Raw genomic sequence first — 22545 nt, forward strand, 5'->3', positions numbered from 1 at the left:
ACATAATATACGCAATATATATCATATATGCAATATACACAATATACGCAATATACATAATACACACAATATACGCAATATCCATAATGTATTTTAATATACATAATATATGCAATATAGGCCTACATAATATAAGCAATATACATAATATATGGAATATACATAATATACGTAATATACATAATATATGCAATATACATATGTGCAATATACATAATATACGCAATATGGATAATATACGTGCAATATACAAAATATACGCAATATACATAATATACATATGCACAATATACATAATACACATAATATACATAATATACTTATGCACAATATACATAATACACATAATATATATAATACACATAATAGACATAATATACTCAATATACATAATGTACGCAGTATACATAATATACGCATTATACATAATATACGCAATATACATAATATACGCAATATACATAGTATACGCAATATACATAATATACGCACTTTACATGATATACACAATATATATAATATACACAATATACATAATATACGCAATATGCACATTATACGTAATATACATAATATACGCAATATACGTATTATACATATATGCAATATCTATAATATATGAATATACGCAATATACATCACATATACAATTTACATAATATATGCAATATACATAATATATGCAATATACCATTATACATATATGTAATATACATAATATACGCAAAATACATAATACACGCAATGTACATAATATACATAATACACATAATAGACAAAATATACACAATATACATAATATACATAATATACGCAAAATACATAATACACGCAATGTACATAATATACATAATACACATAATAGACAAAATATACGCAATATACATAATATATATAATATACGCATCATACATAACATACGCAATGTACATAATATACGCAATATACATAATATACGGAGTATACATAATTTATGCAATATACATAATATACGTATTATACATAATATAAGCAATATATACAATATACGTAATATACATAATATACGCAATATACATAAAATACACAATTTACATGGTATACGCAATATACATGATATACGCAATAGATATAATATAGGCAATATATATTATACGCGATATACATAATATACGCATTACACATAATATACACAATATACATGATATATGCAATATACATTATATACGTAATATACATAATATATGCAATATAAGCAATATACATAATATATGCAATATATATAATGTATGCTATATACATAATATACACACTATACATGATATACGCAATATACATAATATACTCAATATACATAATATACGCAATATACGTAATATACGCAATATACATAATATACACAATATACAATATATAGCCTATGCAATATACATAATATATGCAATATACTTAATATACATAATATACGCAACATACAAACGAAATATACATAGTATACGCAATATATATAATGTACATAATATACGCAATACACATAATATACATGATATACGCAATATACATAATATACACAATATACATAATACATAATATACGCAATATACATACTATACGCAATATACATAATATACGCAATTTATATAATACACGCAATATACATAATATACGCAATATATATAATATACGCAATATATATAATATACGCAATATATATAATATACGCATTAAACATAATATGCGCAATACACATAATATAAGCAATATACATAATATACGGAATATACATAATATACGGAGTATACATAACATACGCAATATATATCATATATGCAATATACATAATATACGCAATATATATAATATACTCAATATACCTAATATACTCAATATAGATAATATACGCAATATGGATAATATACGTGCAATATACATAACGCAATAGGCTATACATAATATACGCAATATACATAATACACATAATATACATAATACACATAATAGACAAAATATATGCAATATACATAATATACATAATATATGCATTATACATAATATACGTAATGTACACGCAATATACATAATATACGTAATGTACACGCAATATACATAATATATGCAGTGTACATAATATACGCAATATACATAATATATGTATTATACATAAAATAAGCAATATATAATAAACGCAATATACATAATATACGCAATATACATAAAATACGCAATTTACATGGTATACGCAATATACATGATATACGCAATAGACATAATATAGGCAATATATATTATACGAAATATACACAATACTCATTATACATAATATACGCAATATACATAATATATGCAATATACATAATATACGCAATATATATAATATATGCAATATACGCAATATACATAATATATGCAATATACGCAATATACATAATATATGCAATATACATAATTAATATATGCAATATACATAATGTACACAATATACATAATATACGCAATATACATGGTATACGCAATATACATATACGCAATATACATAATATACACAATATACATAATGTACGCAATATACGTAATATACGCAATACACATAATGTACGCAATATACTCAATATACATAATGTACGCAATATACATATACGAAATATGCATAACATACGCAATATATATAATGTACATAATATACGCAATATACATAATATACACAATATACATAAATACATAATATACGCAATATACATAATATACACATTATACATAATATACGCAATTTATATAATACACGCAATATACAGAATATACGCAATATATATAATATACGCAATATACATAATATACGCATTATACATAATATACGCAATATACATAATATACGCAATATACATAACATACGGAATATACATAATATAGGGAATATACATAATATACGCAATATATATAATATATGCAATATACATAATATACGCAATATACATAATACACGCAATATCCATAATATATGCAATATACATAATATATGCAATATACATAATATAAGTAATATACATATATGCAATATACATAATATATGCAATATACATAATATGGGCAATATACATAACATGGGCAATATACATAATATAAGCAATATACATAATATATGCAATATACATAATATACTCAATATAGATAATATACGCAATATGCATAACATACGTGCAATATACATAATATACGCAATATACATATTATAGATATGCACAATATACATAATACACATAATATACATAATACACATAAGACATAATATACGCAATATACATAGTGTACGCAATATAAATAATATACACATTATTCATAATATACGCAATATACATAAAATACACAATATACATAATATACAGAATATACATAATATACGCAATATACATAATATACGCAATATACATAATATACGCAATATATATAATATACACAATATACATAATATACGCAATATGCACATTATACGTAATACACATAATATACGCAATATACGCATTATACATAATATATGCAATATATATACAATATATGAATATACGCAATATACATATATGCAATATACATAATATATGCAATATACATAATATAAGCAATATACATAATATATGCAATTTACATAATATACGCAATATACATAATGTACGCAGTGTACATAATATACGCAATATACATAATATACGCAATATACTCGATATACATAATGTACGCAATATACACAATATACATAATATACGCAATATGCATAATACACACAATATACGCAATATACATAATATACGCAATATGCATAATATACACTATATATGATATACATAACATACATAATACACATAGACATAATATACGCAATATACGGAATATACATAATATAAGCAATATACATAATATACGCATTATACATAATATACGCAATATACGTAATATACTCAATATACATTATACACGCAATATATAATATACGCAATATATATAATACACGCAATATACATAATATACGCATTATACATAATATACGCAAAATATACATAATATACGCAATATACATAACCTACACAATATACATAATATACGCAATATACATAATATACCCAATATACGCATTATACATGACATTCGCAATATACATAATATACGCAATATACATAATATACGCAATATACATAATATATGTAATATACATAATATATGCAATATACATAATATATGAAATATACATAATATCCGCAATATACATAATATACGCCATATACATAATATACGCAATATGCATAATATACGGAATGTACATAATATACGCAATATACATAATATACGCAATATACATAATATACGCAATATACACAATATATGCAATATACATAATATATGCAATATATATATATATATGCAATATACATAATATATGTAATATACATAATATATGGAATATATGCAATACATGCAATAGGCATAATATACGCAATATACATAGTATATGCAATATACATAATATACGCAATATACATATGCGCAATATATAATATACGCAATATATATAATATACGCAATATATATATATGGAATATGTATAATATACGCAATATATATCATATACGCAATATATATCACATACGCAATATATACAATATACATAATATACGCAATATATATAACATACGCAATATATATATAACAACGAAGAGACGCATTGCAGCGCCTCATTAACTGACCGCAAAGAACTCAGTCGCCATTTATTCCCGAAGGACCACGGCCTTCCTCTGCCGGGGCCCGCTACGAGGCATACCCTGTCAAGTCTTATGTTTTTTACGTAAATCTTAACGTAATTTCTGAGTTTCAAGTCTGACGGCGTAACTTGAAAATATTAATTTGTTTCTCCGCATGCGATGTGTTTTTTAATGTGTTTGTTTTAAACAATCTGAAATAAATTCCCCTCTTCAAGTGGCACAGTACGAGAACTACATAATGAAAAACATTACTGTTTACAAGATCCTTTGTAAGCGGTAGGTTTTCATTATGTGGTATTCATACTGTAACTGTGTCATATGTTTACATTGTGTTTCCATTCTACTTTCGTTTTGAGACAAATAAATATAGAATGACAAAAAATATGGTTTTCTTATGGTTTAATTACCGTTTTATACCCAAACGTTTAACGCAAAATCTTACGGCATGGCAAATCAGTAGCTTGGCAGGTACGTACGTCGTGCGTCCAAAGCAGTGCTGCCAGTGATCTAAGGCAGTTTCCAGAAATGTGTGATTTTTTTCCACAAAATTCCCAAAAGGAAATCTGGATTTCCACATTCTTTCTCCACAAAAAGAAGGAATTATTATATACACAAATAAGTTCATTGCAACATATAATTTGCTCACAAAAATACTATGTGAGCAAAATTCTCCCACAAACTGGCATCCCTAGTCGGTAATGACGTTATTGGAGAAATCTTAGCTTAGTACCGCCACCAAAAACGCTAGAGTACTTGAACGTGCCGAGGATACGAAAAAGTACTCCGCACCATGAATAAAGTTCTGGGAAGAAGCATCAGGACATTAACTCTACCTTGCAGTCAGATTTCGGCGAGAGATAAAATATCAGGTGGAATTCAGTTTTAATATATACAAAATGCCATATTAGGGGAGTGACAGTCTAGAGAAGAGGGGTAATAATATGTAAACAAGAAAGTTCTCGACACAGGTAGCCCACCATGGCATTGAACTATAACAACGTGGACGCAGGAGAAATATTGATTACATACTACCTATGACCTTTTATGCCTTTACTTGCTTTGAATGTGCTGTGTTTTGCGACACTGTTTTTGACCCAGGGCAGTGGGCAAGATGCAGGGACGACCCGTCATCCAGGAGGAGCCAGGTTAAGAGGGAAGGGGGTGGATGGGAGTGGAGTATGTTGGGAGTTGGGATGGAATGAGTGAGAGTGGATTTTATGCTTTTGCTTTTCGGCTACCTCCCTTGTAAGGGGGAAAAATCCTTTGGTATATGTATGTACCTATGACCTCTTCTGAGATATGCAGCAGTGGTATTAGACCTGTTAAAAAATAAATGAAAAAATAAACAAATAAAGATATTTTCATACATTACTGTCCTTTTCCCCCATGCTTTTTTACCTTAAAAAAAAAAAAAAAAAAAAAAAAAAAAAAAATCACATTAATTTTTATCTAGGATATATGGAAGCATTGCCACAAGGAGGCATATTTTATGGTATAACTTTTTTATCTATTCAAGATAGAGCAACAAATTGTTGTATTCCACAGCATGGAGGAGATATTCCATCTGCTTGGGATCTGTGGTGATAACATTTGCAAAATCACTCATCTTAACTCCACGCTCAGCAATGTCATTCACTACTCTGAGGTTTCTCACATACTCCAAGGCTTTCTTGTAGTCCTCCTTCTTTAGCCATGATTCAGCCCGATCCAGGAGCCAGTCAAGTCCAGTGCTGATGATGTCTTAACAGACGTTGGGATTCTGGACCAATGAGATCTACTAGTGTGGTCTTGGCTGTCAACTTCTGAAACACAGGTTTTCCCTATCTGAACCTGTCTGGCTTCTGAGTGGCATACAGCTGAGCAGCAACATGTCCTGTTTCTGCTTGTCACTCAGCCTGCTGCTGAGGAGCACAAATGGTATAGCCTCCTGTCAAGTACCACTTCTGATTTTCACAAAAAAAAAAAAAAAAAAAGAAAAAAAAAAAAAGAAAAAAAAATCACATGGAACCAGATGAATATTTAAACAATGGCACCTTCCAATGGACTTTTCAGGATTTGACTACGACTGCCCCAGCTCTGTGTATTTTGTCGTGTGATTGACATTGAATGAAAATAATTGTTCCCTTAAGTTTCACTGACTGGAAACCTGCAGCCTCACAGCAGCTGATAGCATTCCTCAGGTCCTGGGAAGAAATTTTGGACTGATCTACATTGTATCAATATAGGACTATTGTCACTGACTTGTATTAGTAGTAGAAGGGGAGCAGTCATCAGTTGTTGATAATCCCCACAAGAAATGTGGAGGAATACAGTTGAAGTTTTTAGAAAGATCTCAAGCACAGTCTGAAGACTGGAATGTCAACTTCTTGGAGATGCACCTCCAAGTAGGAGTCAAGATGCTGGCAGGTTTGATAGAAGGCAGGGAAATGACTCTGATGTCCATCTCACAGAACAAATTTGTGCAGGTACATGTTCTTGGTCCCAGATATTAAACCAAGCCGTTTATCAAAAGTACATATCAAACCCTTCATACAAATCTAAGGAAATTAATGACAATGTTTGGGAAGGTGTGTGAAAGAAGAAAGTTGAAGACAAATGTGGGTAAAAGTAATGAGATGTACAAGGGGAGAGGATGGGAGCAAACTGGAAGCGAGTATTAAGGGAGAGGGACTGGAGGATGTGGATAGCTTTAGATACTTGGGTGCAAATGTGGCAGAAAAGGGAGGAGTGGAGGTAGAATATAGATTGAGAGAAGCAAGTAAATGCCTTGAGGGATTAAAAAGTGTAATGAGAAATAACCATTTGGGAATGAATGCTAAGAGGAGATTGTGCCAACAGCACTGTATGGGGCTGAAACATGGAACATAAGAAAGGAAGAGTTCAAATGCGTTTGAGATGAAATCCCTGAGAAGAGGTAAGGGTTACTAGGCTGGATAGAGTGAGGAACTAGGTGAGGAGGAGAATGGGCATGGAAAGGGAGTTGGGAGATAGGGTTGATGAAAAAGTATTGGGATGACTTGGAAACATGGAAAGAATGAGTGAAGAAAGATAAGTGAAAGAAGTATGGAAGGCAGAGGTGGAAGGGTAGTAAATATGAGGAGGCCACGAAGGACAAGATGGATGGGGTAAAAGGGGCATTGGGAAAGAGGGAAATGTCTGTTGTGGAAGGGAGAAGAGAGGGGTGAGTGGAGAATACTTGTGTATGGATGATGCTGTGATGCATGGGAGTGGGTGGGGGGATGGGAGGGTGAGGAAGTATGTATTTACCTAGTTGTAATATACGGGAGGGGAGCTATGCTCATGGTGACCCGTCTTTGTATCTCTCCGCATCAAGTTTTATCTTAAAATCTTGTATAGTGTTAGCACATACTGTTTTGTTGTCTAATTTGTTCCATGTATTTATTGCTCTGTGTGGGAAACTGTTCCTTTTCAAGTTTTTTCTATAACTATCCTTTTTCAATTTTTTCTCGTGTCCTCTTGTTTTACCATTGTCCCACATTAATAGGTCGTTCCTGTCTAAAACTTCCATTCCTTTCATTATTCTGTAGATAGTTAGCAAATCTCCTCTTTCTCTTCTTTGTTCCAGAGTTGGTAGGTTCAATTTGGATAGTCTTTGCTCATATGTTAGTTCGGCGAGTGTCGGTGCTAGTTTTGTTGTCGCTCTTTGTAATCTTTCTAGTTTCTTAATGTTCTTTTTGGTACTGGGTGTCCAAAGTGATGCTGCGTACTCGAGTTTTGGTCTTATTAGTGTAGTATTTTCCTTATCATTTCTTCGTCCATATAGGTAAATGCCACTTTGATTGCTCTCAATAAGTTGTAGGTTTCTCCGAACATCTTGTTTATATGCTTATCTGGTTTCATGTCCTTTCCAATCATCACTCCAAGATCTTTTTCATAATTTGTTTTATTTATTTTTTTCTTCCCCAATTCTGTAATCTTTTGATATTCTATTTTTACTCTTTCCAAATTCCTTTATGCTGCATTTCTTAATATTGAATTTTACTTCCCACTTTTGAGTCCAATTCCATATTGTGTCCAGATCTTGTTGCAATGAGTTGCAGTCCTCTTCCGTTTTTACCTTCTTAAGTAATTTTGCATCATCTGCAAAAAAATTTATATAGCACTCCACGCCTTCATTCATGTCATTAATGTATACAGCGAACATGATCGGTGCCAGTACTGATCCTTGCGGGACCCCGCTTTTTACTTCTTCCCAGTTGGAGAATTTTTCTCTAATTACAACTCTCATTTTCCTCCCAATCAGAAAGTCTTTCATCCATTCCAATAATTTTCCTCTGATGCCACCTTTTGACTCTATCTTATTTATTAGTTTCCTATGAGGTACCTTATCGAATGCCTTTTGCAGGTCCAGAAAAGCACAGTCTGCCCATCCATCTCTTTCTTCTATTATGTCTACTAATCTTGAGTAAAAGCAAATCAGATTTGTTGTACAGGATCTCCCTTGTCTAAATCCAAATTGATTTGGGTTCAGAATAGATTTTTCTTCCAGGTACTTAACCCATCTGTTTTTGATCACTCTTTCACAAATTTTTGCTATTGTGCTTGTTAGTGAGACCGGTCTGTAGTTACATGGATCTTCCTTATCACCTCCCTTATAAATTGGTACAATGTTTGCTTTTTTCCAGTCCAATGGTACTTTTCCTTCTTTAAGTGATGATTTAATTATATCATATATTTTGTCAGTTAATTCTTCCATGCATTCTTTCAGTATCCAGTTTGCTATTCCGTCTGGGCCATGTGATTTTCTGACATCCAGGGTTTTAATTTGATCTCTGATTTCTTTTTGTGTTACGTTTACTTCTTTCATTGCTGGGGATAATTCTCTCTCTCTAACTTCACTGTTAGGTGAGTTTTCCATTGTGAATACTGATCTGAAGTGGTTGTTCATTATTTCAGCCATTTGTGAATGATATTTTGACACATCCCGGAGGGATACCTCCCTGTCTTCTCTTTCTGCATGAGGGGATGGAAAGTGGGGGGGTCATTGATCAAATGAAACAGCCTTGCTCTGGATGTGCTCTGTCTTGCTGCATTGCTTCTGACCCAGGAGAGTGGGCAAGATGTAGGGATGACCCATCATCCTGGAGGAGCCAAGAAAAGAGGGAGGGATGGGAGTGGAGTACTGTATGTGGATATGAAATAGGTGGGAATGGATTTATGCAATTGACTTTGGCTACCTCCCTTGTAAGGGGGATAAAGCCCTTGGTATATGTATGTACAAATCAAACTCAAAGATTTTATGCATTCTTTTAATCAATACATCTACTCATATATACATGCATATATGACAGTCATCTATGCCTATGAAAGTTTTATGTGTGCTTAAGTATTTACCTAATTGATAAATACAATTATTTGTGTACTTATATATGTTTAGGCATCTCTAGGCCTGACTGCCAATACATGTTACTATTCTATGGATTTGCATTTGACTAGGTCTAATCTATATTCAATGTCCATAAACGAATGCAATATTCACAAGCAAATATAGTTTTGCGAAGATATCAAAAACTTGCAAAGCACACAAAATCACATATGTACATAAACAGAAAACCTACATATATTTATGTATATATGTACACAATGGAATCCATACAACAACATTCTTATTCACGTAAAAATTATGTCCAATGATACGGTGGTAGAGAACTGGTCTCATAATTTGAACACAAGATGTTAATGAATTTGTGACCCATGTAAACCCCTGAAAATCACTACAAGGATGCACAGTAAGAATTCCAATGTCTACTTCACTGCATAACACCACTGTAGCAAAGATGCTGTCTTTTTCCTCTTTTTCTCTGGGAGCAAAGAATATGGTTCTCACAGTTACCTCACAATCAAAAGGGAAACAAGCTGGTATGTGAAAAATACAAATACAGTACTACCTCTCATTAACTGACTAAAAGGGGGGTAAAGGTGTCCGTTGACGTGAATAATCCATTGATTTGGAGTGGTTTTTGGGTGGCATAGTGATTGCACGTACTAAACAACAGCACCAAATACACCAAAAACACAGTGTAAACACCGCAAACACAGCTAATTAATGTCCGTTAATGAGAGGTCTCACTGTACACATGTGTAAACATGGAGAGAGAACAAGGAAGGTATAAAAGAAAATGTAGAAACAGGGTGAGTGGAGAGGAAATGATAATCATGGTGGTGTTGGGATGGAGAAAGATTGAAAAGGAGACAAGCTAGTGAAATGAATTTATGATTCAAAGGTAACAGAATGGAGAAAACAGGAAATAACAAGACAATGACATGAAGTACAGAAAGGATTAGAGAAGACTGGGTGGGAGATAATGAGAGGAAAGGGAATGAAGGTAGGAGATAAACAAGTAAAGAGGAGAGGATTCTAAACAAGGTATACACAAAAAAAATGAAGGGGCAATCAAATAAATTTAATTATTCCTTCAGTGTTCTGTCCATGCTTAGGTTGACAATTAATGAATGATGGGTTTAGCCTATCCAAAAACTGTGACACTAATCTTTTTTTTTTCTTATACCTACATTTCTTCAAAAAGGAATTGCCTACCTACTTATCACTGGTAGGTCAAAGGGGAAAAATTTGCAAGCTTAAACGTAAAAACTATAATGTTACGAGCCTTTTGAGCATCCCAGGAAAGGTGTGAAAGTGAATTACGATACAGTGGATAATATGAGAAAGAGATGATAGGAGAGCAACAGTGTAGTTTATTTAAAGGGATTCACTAATATTAACTCTACTGATAATGATGATGTTAATGTTGAGTAGCCCTTGGAATCAGTGAGTTATGACGCTGGATTTACAAACGAAATTGACCACCCTCTTAGGCTCTTGCCAGTGGTTCTCCACCCCAATTATGCCATGTTCTTGTATGTGTGCTGCCAGTATGAGCAACCAGTAAAGATGTATGTATGACTGAAAGTAAGGCAGCCTGGCAGAGTGGAATTATATTATCTGTTGTGTTACCTGACTTGTTCAGATATGTACCAAATGTCAAGTGGTGATTGTTGCAGTCCACTTTGGCGTACTTATTCTGTTTAGATTTGTGTATTTCAAAATGAGGGCAGTCAAGAGTCCTGTTAAGCATTGGACTAGCTTGGGCTGTCTATGAGAACTGCATGTATGTGTTTAGTCATATTTGTGTAGTTGTTATAATTATCATTCCTTAGACCAGCGTTTCTCAACCAGGGTTCCCCGGAACCTTAGGTCCCTAAGGGTTCTGTGAGAACAAGTGAGATAAGCTAATGCACTTTTGATTTTTTATTTGATTTCATATATGTAATATAATTAAACATGCACGACATATTCTTGGTTATTGTGATAATGTAATATAGACATCATCCTATCTAACCTATCATTACAATGAAAATAAAATGAGAAAGATATGGTATATGTGTTTTTTTTTTGCAGGGATTCCTTGAGACATGCAATTTATTTTGAAGGTTACGCAAGGGTAAAAAGGTTGAGAAATGCTGGCCTAGACTGTTTAGCTGAAAAGTAGTTGGGTGGGATGATGCTATATATTGCGTTGTTGTAGTGTTCTGAGATCTGCTGGATGCATCTGTATATTGGTGTCTTCTCTCATAGAGTGTGACAAGTTCTGTGGGTTTAGCTTCATAGATACCACGCATGCTGTCCATATCAAGGTTTACGTATGAATGCAAAACTTCAGTCTCACTATGTTGGTATTCTGTGGGTGTTGTCTTGTGTTATATCTGCTGAGGTAAGTATTGTGTATTGCAGTGGTTTGTGGTTGAAAGGGGAGTATATGAAAGTCAAGTATGAGAGAAGAAAATGGCTGACTATAATGGAGCGGTGTATACCATCTGGAGCAACTTTGTAGTGAGTGATACTAGTATGACATGATATGAAATTCATATGATGCAGGAATTATGGGCAGTCATTGGCTTAAACAAGGCTGTGTAGGTGTTTCCTATTCTCAATGTACTAGAACAAGAATGGCTGCAAGGAGGAAGATGAAGACTTGGGGAGATGGGCTGGACATGGAAGCTGTATTACATAAATTGCCGTTACAGAAGCACATGAACACCTGGAACAGAAGATCAGTGTTAGTGTAAACATATTTCTTTTTCATCATTGACTTTTGTACACTAAATATATGAAGACAGCCTCTTGCATTTCTTTTCAAGTGTAAAATTCTTCATTATATTAACCAATTCTTTTTCTGATGACAGATACAAAGAAATAAAAAGTCCAAAAGCATATTATTTTTTCCTGTTCATTATAACTGTTATGCAAATATACACATGACTGGAGCCATTTATAAAAAATATAAATTCTGATTCGAACGAATGTTCAGTATTAGCCACTTCAGTATGATGAGGCCTATGTAGGGGCCATGAAGCATGAGTGGGTACACAAGGATGCCGGCATTAGTGTCTTGATTACATATATTTATTCGTAGTTGTACATGAGTTACCCTTGGATTCTGTGAACTGATTTGATCACGTTTTCTTTGTTTATTATTACTCAAGAGTAAAAGAGAACAAGTAATACAACAGTGACTTTCTGTATATTTTATAATGCGAGTAATGTGATGCATCGTATGTATGGCAGACGATGCTGTGCATGAGAATTTGACTCACACTGAAGTGGTTAAAAATGGTTAAAAGTACAATAAGGTATGATTTACTTAATGGGGAGTGAAACAATTACAAAAGTGAAAGAAAAGGGTCTGAATGTCATTATAAGCACATTAACAAGACTTTTGGTGAGAAATCTAAGCATGTTTCACTACATGGTTGGAAAGATGACAAATAAACTAACAAGAACCTGATCTACCCTAGTAGTGATATAGTCCCCTCTATATGTCAAGGGCTTTTTTCCCCTTATAAGGGAGGTAGCCAAGATGTGGGTTGTAATAACTATTGTATGGTGACCACATCTAGATTGTAATAACTGTTATGTACTTGATAACTGATATTCATGCATAGCTATTCAATCCATTATAAAAAGGATCAAATTAGACACCCACAATGCTCATGTGTTATGTGGTACATTTGAATGCTGTTTACTTTTCTGTATATATACCCAACACAATGAGACAGATGTTAATACCCGCACAATGGTGGACAGACGTTAATAAACCCACTGAAGAAGACATGTCTTTTCAAGATCCCAACATATCCAGTGACAATATGGGGTTGACACACACAGGCTCATCTAATATTATTCCCCACATAGGTACAGAATAATTAAGGGTATGATATCCTCATATCCAACAATAACTAAATGTGGTTCCCGCACAACAATAATTACTGCCACCTCAAGTTTCACTGACGGGAAACCCATTGCCCAACAGATCATGGGAAGAACCCAGTTCAGAGTCTGAAACAATTTGAAATTGACACTAAAGCTCTGTTCTCAGCTGTCTCATGCTGAGCTTCATCCATATTAATTTTCAGGAAACTGGGTCTCTGATGCAACAACTGACTGATACATTGAAATTAGAGGATTTTGCCTCATACATTAGTATATAACTATAATAGAATGTATATATTTTTTCTCTGTTATAAACAGTAATTCATGGCAATAATAATACCTGTTACTTCGAGTTTCACTGACTGGAAAGCCATAGCCTTTTACTGGGTAGTAACAGTCCTTGAGCTCTCTTATACATCTCTTTGAGAAGAATTTTTTTACTATTGTCCCTGTTGTAATAATAAGGGACCATTTCGATGTCACCGATTAAGTGAAGCGGCCTTGCTGTGGTAACTGTGTCTTGATACATTGCTTCTGACCCAGGGCAGTGGGCAGAATGTAGGGATGACCCATCATCCACGAGGAGCTAAGAAGAGACGGAGGAAAGGGTGGGAGTAGGTATGTGCCTTTGACTTGGCTACCTCCCTTATAAGGGGGAAAAGCTCCTGGTATATAGATGGAATAAATTCCTATGCCAGTGGATGAAAGCAACAGGAGCAGGGAAGTATACATCAGTTTTCAGCACTCCACATGCTATAGTTCATAGACCTTGGGCCCAACAGGGGAGACAATTCTTGCCATTATCTCTCTTGCAAGACCATCATAAACACCTGTCATTGGTCTCTAATTCATGGAAATTTATGTAACAATGATTTCAGTCTATCGGCACCTTCCATTCCCAAGCAGAGGGACAGCTACTGCCCTCTTCAATAAACTTTCCCCTTCCTTAATTCTTTATAATCTATTTCTCCTAATCATTACTTTCTCCACAGCCTCCCACTCCTTACCTTCCTGGTCCCATATGCTGTGTCACCACACCGCTCAAGATTGTCTGGGGGTGATCGTTGAAGACACTTACGCTCTGTGGCCAAGTCATGATCTGCAAAAGGTGTGATGATGATATGGTTTAACATCACAAACTCCTCCCATCAGAAGGCTAGGATGGTGCCCCTTACAGAGGACTTTGTAGCATGGAATTCCATCCTTTAAACACTAAAGATTGGACATAAATACATTTCATGGCTACTGCCACACAATCTTATTTAGTTCAGGAAATTATCTCTTAAATGCTGGGGACCAGACTTGTAAAGATATGACTATTACTAAATAATTTTATTCAGTTGAAGAAACTCATCTCAGTAAGCAGGTATGGTCATGTGAAAATAAGGTGGAACTAACTTGACAGAAAAAGAAATGGGGATATCAAGTTACCTTAAACACATGCATAAATATGAAAGAATTTATAGACAAAAATAACTAAATTCAACTACTGACCTTTGTGCCCACAGGCCTTAAAATGATAATTCAACAAATAATATAAAATAATACATGAAGTTAAATTTTCCAACAGTATAAGTGCAAATGACAACAATTCTAAAAGCATAAGGCTCTTAAAAATAAATTTTGATATATATATATATATATATATAAAATGCACAAAGCCCTGAAAGTATCTGACCCACATTTCTTTACAAGTGTGTACATACATACCTTCTCCTTTGGGGTCTCCTTCAATGATCTTGGCACACCATCCCGATGCACAGGGTACTGCTTCCACACCATTGACCTTCTGTGATGTTGTTGCATTGTATACAAATTGATCCCGGCAGTCACCAAGTTTACCCCGTGACCGGCAGGAGAAGCAGTTCTGGGCTGTGACAAGAATGGACTTGGTTAGAGATGTCAAGAATGGAGCTGACGATTGGAGAAAGGGGAAGTACAATTTGTAAGCACAGGAAAGGGGAATGGGGAAGTCTCCTGTTCACTAACAAAAAGTGTAACAAAGAAATATTTATACAATTAGAAGGCATCTTTCCAGTAAAATAAGTCTCTCATTTAAGAAAGGTTGCACAGGGGTCAAGCTCTGGGTGGAGATTGTGTTTGAATTTGGGGTCTTGGCATACAGAGGAATGAATTAATAATGGCAAGTGAACTGAGGATGGGAAAACATGTGAAATGGAATCTTTTATTTGATGTTTTAGTGAAAAGTTCTGTAGTGGAGAAAATTTCAAACTCAGACATGGTGTTCACCATGTGAGCAATGGCCACTAAGTTTTAATGCACACTTAAAACCTAACCTTAGTCCTGTATCCAAAATTGCATATATCTGATTTAAATTTAGTGTTCCATACTAGTTTGTGAAGAATTTGTCACTAACATTAATGAGAACTTCATACTGAACTTAGGTTTCTCTGGAAAAGTCAAATTTTGACATTTGGTACTGAAAAGAAAAGAATGAGTGAAGAAAAATTAGTAAAGAGGTGTGGTGGGCTGAGGTGAAGATGGAAAGAACATGAGGGGGCAACCACGGATGAGATTGATTGATGGGGTAAAAGGGGCATTGGGGAAGAGGGGACTTTTTGTTGAGGAAGGAAGGGAGAAGACAGAAGATAGGGATGCCTGGAAAATGGTTGTGTATGGATGATGCTGTGATGCATGGAAGGTGGGGGATGGGGGGTGAGGGAGTACAGTATGTGTGAATGATATTTTGACATAGCCCGAAGGGATTTCTCCCTGTCTTCTTCTTCTTTTTTTTTTTTTTTTTTTTGCATGAGCAGACAGAGAGGGGGGGATTGCCAATTAAATGAAGCAGCCTTGCTGTGGATGTGCTGCATTGCTTCTGACCTGAGGCAGTGAGCGAGATGCAGAGATGACCCCTCTTCCAGGAGGAACCAAGAAAAGAGGGAGGGAGGGTTGATGAATGGGAGTACAGTATGTGGGGATGAAATGGGTTGGAGTGGACTATAGCTACCTCTCTTGTAAGGGGAAAAAAGCTGTTGGTATATTTATGTAGGTACTCAAAATATGTTATCTAAAATAGGATACGTCAAATGCATTGGAGCGTCTTCTAAGCCACAAATTAAGCCAATTTATTTGAGCCCGTTTGTAAGGATGGAACACTGTAAGTCGTATTCTACACAACCTGGGGAACACATGTACTTTGCCTTTTTATTGTTGAAAATAACTGCACACTCTTGGTTCTATATGTATATACTGTCTATATCTATTTCATTCATTCAATTGTATATCTAAATCTTATATATATATGTTGAGACATTGTGACAAGTTGAAAAGGGTGGAAAAAGAGAGTCACAGGTCTCGTTCTAAGTTTATTCCTGACCGGTTTCTTTTGTAGCTTCTTCTGAAGAAGCTACAAGTGAAACCGGTCAGGAATAAACTCGGAACAAGACCCGTGACTCTTTTTCCACCTTTTTCATATATATATATATATATATATATATATATATACATATATTCTTTCAACCTACAGCCCTCTCCTTCTTTCACTCATAATTTTTGCATTATCTTGGTGTGTATATATGTGTTTACCTAATTGTAGTATACAGGGAAGGAGCAACACTCATTGGCTCTTGTCTCCTACTCTCCAATTGACCATACCTAGCCTTAAATTCATGGTCCAACCTGGTTTATATATTATATTTCCAATGATCATATTTACATTTTAATTCATGCATTATTCCACTTTGAGCTATATTACCTAAACTAATCTAAGTATTTATGCATCTATATGGAAAACTGCATTCACAACCTTTAACCCCTTCCATATGATGATGGCTATATAGACGTAATGGGGCATGAGTGGGTATATGAGGTTGCCAGCATTGGCGTCTTGATTATACGTATTTCATAGCTGCAGCTGAGTGACCATCATATTCTGTGAACTGACCTGACCATATTTTCTGTGGTTATTAATATTCAGAGTGAAAAAGAATGAGTAATGCAGCTGCAACTTTATATTCTATAATGCGAGTATTGCAATGCATCATCATACATCAGGCAGGTGATGCTGCCTACGAGAATTTGACTCGTATTGAAGAGGTTAAACATGTAGGCCTCATATTTCTTAGTTTGTTCTCATGACCTCTTAAAGCCCTCCTGTCACTAACCAAGAGATTTCTTTCACAAATATAGTTTATCCCTTTAGCAACATAATCATTATACAGTACTTAATCATATCACCTCTTCTGATCTTTCAAAGTTGGTAGACCCATTGCTTTCAGTCTCTCCTCATATGGTTTATTTGCCAGGTTGGGAACCTGATTATCTGATGCCCTTTGTCCCAAATCTCCTCTTTTGCTTTTGTAATGTATTCCCTTCCCAAGGAATAATCTAAAAGTGGTCTTTTGCAGCTATTGCTCATTTTCAGCACTTTGCATTATTTGGTATTAAAATACATTTCCCATACTTGGTACCTTGTGAAAATAGTGTATAGATCTTTTTGCAATAGCCTACAATCCTATTTTTTTCATTTTCTCATGACTTTTGCATGATCTGCAAACATGTTGGCATACCCTGTTGTACCTTCCATCATGTCATTAACTATCTATCTATATACCAATTTTTTCCCTTACAAGGGAGGTAGCCAAGTCACAAAGCACATACCCACTCCCACCCATTCCACTCTTTCCTCCCTTCTTTGCTCAACAGACATTCCTCTCTTACTCAAAAGCCCTTTTCACCCCATTTGACATCCATGTCATTTACATAGAGAAAAAAAATTACTGGTGCTAGCAATGAACTCTGTGGAATTCTGATGATCTATCCTGACATCTTATACTTTACTCCAATACGTTCCAATTTCCACGAGCCAATTGTGAGGTACTTTTTAAAAGTCTTCTCTAGGTCAAGCATGTTTCTAAGATAAATGCTTTAAGTCAGACTGTACATAACTCGGGGACAAGAGTGTGTGCGTGTGATTCACCATGTTTTTGGATCATGTGTTGGACTTGTGATTGGCAGCTATTACCCTCCCTGATGAGAGCTCAGAGCTCATATATGACTGATCTATTGGTAATGCTGAGACCTTACACAACCCCTCCAACTCCCCACAGTTTTGTGTGTGTGCATATATGTGGCCATGATTTATGGATTCATCTTGGGCATTATTAGCTTTCAAACAGGCGCGGATCCAGGAATGTTATGGGGGGGGGGGAACCGATAAGCGATGACCGATACTTGAAACACTCCGATATTTCAACCCCAAGAATAATGCTGTTGGCTTGGAGACTGATCCAGAAACCTGTCTGTTTTGCTTGTAATTGTATGTAAAATCATATATAATTCACAAATATAATTCAAATCATAAATTCGCACTAAAAAGTGTTTATCCAAGGAGAATCAAACTCGAAATGAGTGTACCATACTTGGGGCATTGCCCCCCCCCCTCCTGTATCTGTGCCTGCTTTCAAGCTGCTCCAGGAATCCATGCATTGGTATGGGAAACTATTATTTCATTACATCCTTTATATTAATTGCTCCCATGACCTCGTGATTCTCTTTCATTCCAAATCATGAGCCATTCTCTTAAAGTCTTATATATTCCCTTTAATGTCCTGAACACTGTTATTAAGTCACTTCTTATTCTTCCTTCTTCCATTGATGGTAGGCCCGATATTTTCAGTATCTCTTCATATGTTTTATCTGCAAGTCCAGGAACTAATATGGTTGTTGTTCTTTGTATTTTCTCAATCTCATATATATCCTTCACCTTTTGCAAACCACATCACTGATGCATATGCCAATGTGGTGCAGATCATGTATTCTATGATTTATTTTTTCAACTTGTCCCTGTAGTAGAAAGACATTTTTACATTTATCAATAGTGTATGTTTCATCCAAAATTTTGTTGATAAGTTTGTCATGTGATGATTTATCTGTGATGAACATTTCTCAGATCTTTCTTTTCCAATTGGGTAATTTACTGATCGCCTTTTGGAACTCTTACCCATTTCAGAATATTGCATTTTTGTCATTTAAGTATAGTGTACTTCCTTGGCTTCCATATCTATTTCATAAATCCCAACAATCTTCACTATTTCAGCCTTACTGGTGCTTCTTCATTATCTTTTCCATCTACTGTCAATTCAAAGTTTCTCTGAACCTCAATTTACCACTGGAAAACCTGAAGAAGAGTTTAGGTTTGTCTTTGCATTTGCCAATAAAATCCCTTTCAAAGTTCTTCTCTTCCTCTCTACAGATTTTCATGTAATAATTTCTAGCCTTTCTGCATTTTCCCATTGTTTTCATGTTTTTAGTTCCACATTTTCTCAGTTTCATTATCATTTATCCTTCCCATATTGCTTAAAGTCCTAAAACCATGGAATTTACTTTCCCACAATTGTATTTACCTAGTCAGTGAGATTCATGCCTCAGTTCTATATCTCATTCCATATCTGGAATTAAGTTGCTACATGGACTTTCTTTCCTCTGGGGCACATTTAATAATTTTTTTTTAAGTAATGTCAGGTTCCTTGGTTAGCAGGTCATCTTGCTGGAAAGTCTTCTCCTCTTACTCCTGTTCCTTATTTTACCCATTGAGTCATTGTGTTTTCCATTACCATCTTTAATAGAATATTACCTCAGGAACTGTCAATACCACCTGCCTAATATTCCTCCCAATTCATCTACTTGATAATCAAGTCACCTATCATTTGGTCGTCATCATTCCACGCCCTCGTTCAGGGCGGTGTATTCTATAATGATGTATTTCTATTCACCTTTGATTTCGATTATCAGACGTATTGCCTCAGTCTTTCCTTTGCTCAATACAGTTTCATCATTATTATAATTCATATTAGTATTATATTATTATTACTATTAACATTATTACAGTATTATTATTACTATTAACATTATTACAGTATTATTATTATTACTATTAACATTATCATTACTTTGTTATTTGCAACACCTAACACCACACCGCTTCACACCTTGTCTTTCGACTGTATCTAGCGCTTCCCAGTTGTAGGTTTACTTTTTCTAATACTTTATTCTCGATGAAGAGGCCGATAGAAAAAATAAGCACAGAATACCGGGTTTATTTGTTAATATATAATCATTAACTACTACCCTGGTTAACAGTAATTCATACACATTTACATCTGCAACTTTTAATCTTGCCCTACTTCCTGTGCGGTACCGCTCTCTTATTCCAGTTCTTGAATTTATGGTTTAAAACCCTGGGTCGTCCACAGCATCATAAGGTTCTTAAGTCAGCCGAAGTAAATTCTAAATTTAAGTTCTTTGCGAATGAGCACGGTTGAAGTACCCGCACTGGAGAATGCAGGTATTAGGGAGGGAGCCAAGGACACGGGGGTCAACAAATACCACTCCCTCTCTCTTCCAGGCCTCAGAGAAATCACCGTTAGGTTAGCGGTATGTTCAAGGCCATAAGAACAAAAATAACTCGTCTCAAGTAATACATGATGTGCTCCTACAGATGTGCACTGGCAACTTAAATATATATGATATATATATTATATATAAAAAAAAGGGTTACGCAATTTAAGATGTCACGGAAATTTGTCGGACTTGAATTAATAAAACCATGATCGGAGGAAAGTTTAATCTTGGGAAACTAATTCGCAGGATCAAGATATCAAGACTTTCAGGAACGACTTGAATGCAACTTTACCACCTATTCCGACAAAATTATCAGCATGCATTCTATTTAGGTGAATACACACGATGACAATTACAGCTGTCCATGACTATACGTACAACTTCCGTTATTAAATTACGAATAATTAGTACAGTTTATTTATATCATTTCACAGTGCGTTTTACGTGACTCTTTACACCATCACTGCCTTCCACGAGTTTTGTACTTGTTCTGGTTGCCGTAGGTGATTTTATTCACCCGAGGGAAACTATTGCATAGCGAAAGGGTTTACTGAAGTCATGCACTTGTTTTGACTCGCCAGTTGTTATTATCATCCATCTGAGAGATAAATGCACAGTGGGATATTATTTGCAATAATACCCAAGTTGTACTTGGTTCAAGAGCCAGACGGAAGGAGTAAAATGTCGACATCAGAAATGCTAGGAAAAAACAATCGTGACCTACATTAAGTTGCCTTTCTTGTCAATTTCCCGTCGTGTACTCACCTTTAACACATGTTACAAGAAGTAGAAGACAGGCGACACTTATCGCAACCCGAGTAGATATCCTTTGAAACATTTTGAGGAGCCAAATTGATCAAATTCAACGTCCACACTCTCACTTGCACGATGGCCACATCTCTACTGCTTGACGGAATTGGTTGGAAATGTTCCGCGGATCAAGGGCGTTCGGTGTTGTCGGTGAGAGTTGAGATCGCCTCAAAGACGCTGCACGTCTTACTGTTGCTGCCAAACGCACGATGAATATCAATCGTATAAATTACATGCATGTTTGTATTCATATAGTTTATTTCCGGTATAAGCCACTACCAGCCAAGGACATGCTAGGATCGGAATCTTCAAGCTACATGCTGTAGTCGGGATCACTACTTACTACAGCACAGTAATTTTCAGTGAAACCGAGCACTTTTATCGGACCCTAAATTGAGAGTATTTGTAATTATT

The 22545-nt window shown here is 34.7% G+C and overlaps 1 protein-coding gene across 1 annotated transcript; it reads right to left on the reverse strand.

Moving 5' to 3' along the window:
* Positions 1-12288: 12288 nt before the first annotated feature.
* On the reverse strand, positions 12289-22283 carry LOC143037915 (UPAR/Ly6 domain-containing protein rtv-like). The gene is made up of 4 exons (XM_076206579.1): positions 22087-22283; positions 15667-15828; positions 14964-15055; positions 12289-12784 (listed from the first exon to the last, which is right to left on the reverse strand). Exons 1-4 carry the CDS (start codon positions 22157-22159, stop codon positions 12674-12676), a joined length of 438 nt encoding a protein of 145 aa, XP_076062694.1. The 5' UTR covers positions 22160-22283; the 3' UTR covers positions 12289-12673.
* Between the last annotated feature and the right edge of the window lie 262 nt (positions 22284-22545).

The sequence above is a fragment of the Oratosquilla oratoria genome, chromosome 23 (assembly GCF_046742065.1).
Source record: "Oratosquilla oratoria isolate Oo_2021 chromosome 23, ASM4674206v1, whole genome shotgun sequence".
NCBI classification, from domain to species: Eukaryota; Metazoa; Arthropoda; class Malacostraca; order Stomatopoda; family Squillidae; genus Oratosquilla; species Oratosquilla oratoria.

Excerpts from the sequence above, each read along its gene's own strand:
- LOC143037915 (XM_076206579.1), bottom strand. The coding sequence starts at position 22,159 with ATGTTTCAAAGGATATCTACTCGGGTTGCGATAAGTGTCGCCTGTCTT. Across the intron at positions 15,829-22,086 it reads TCTTGTAACATGTGTTAAAG|CCCAGAACTGCTTCTCCTGC; the intron begins GTGAGTACACGA and ends TTCTTGTCACAG. Across the intron at positions 12,785-14,963 it reads CAGCATATGGGACCAGGAAG|GTGTTCATGTGCTTCTGTAA; the intron begins GTAAGGAGTGGG and ends CTTCTGTTCCAG.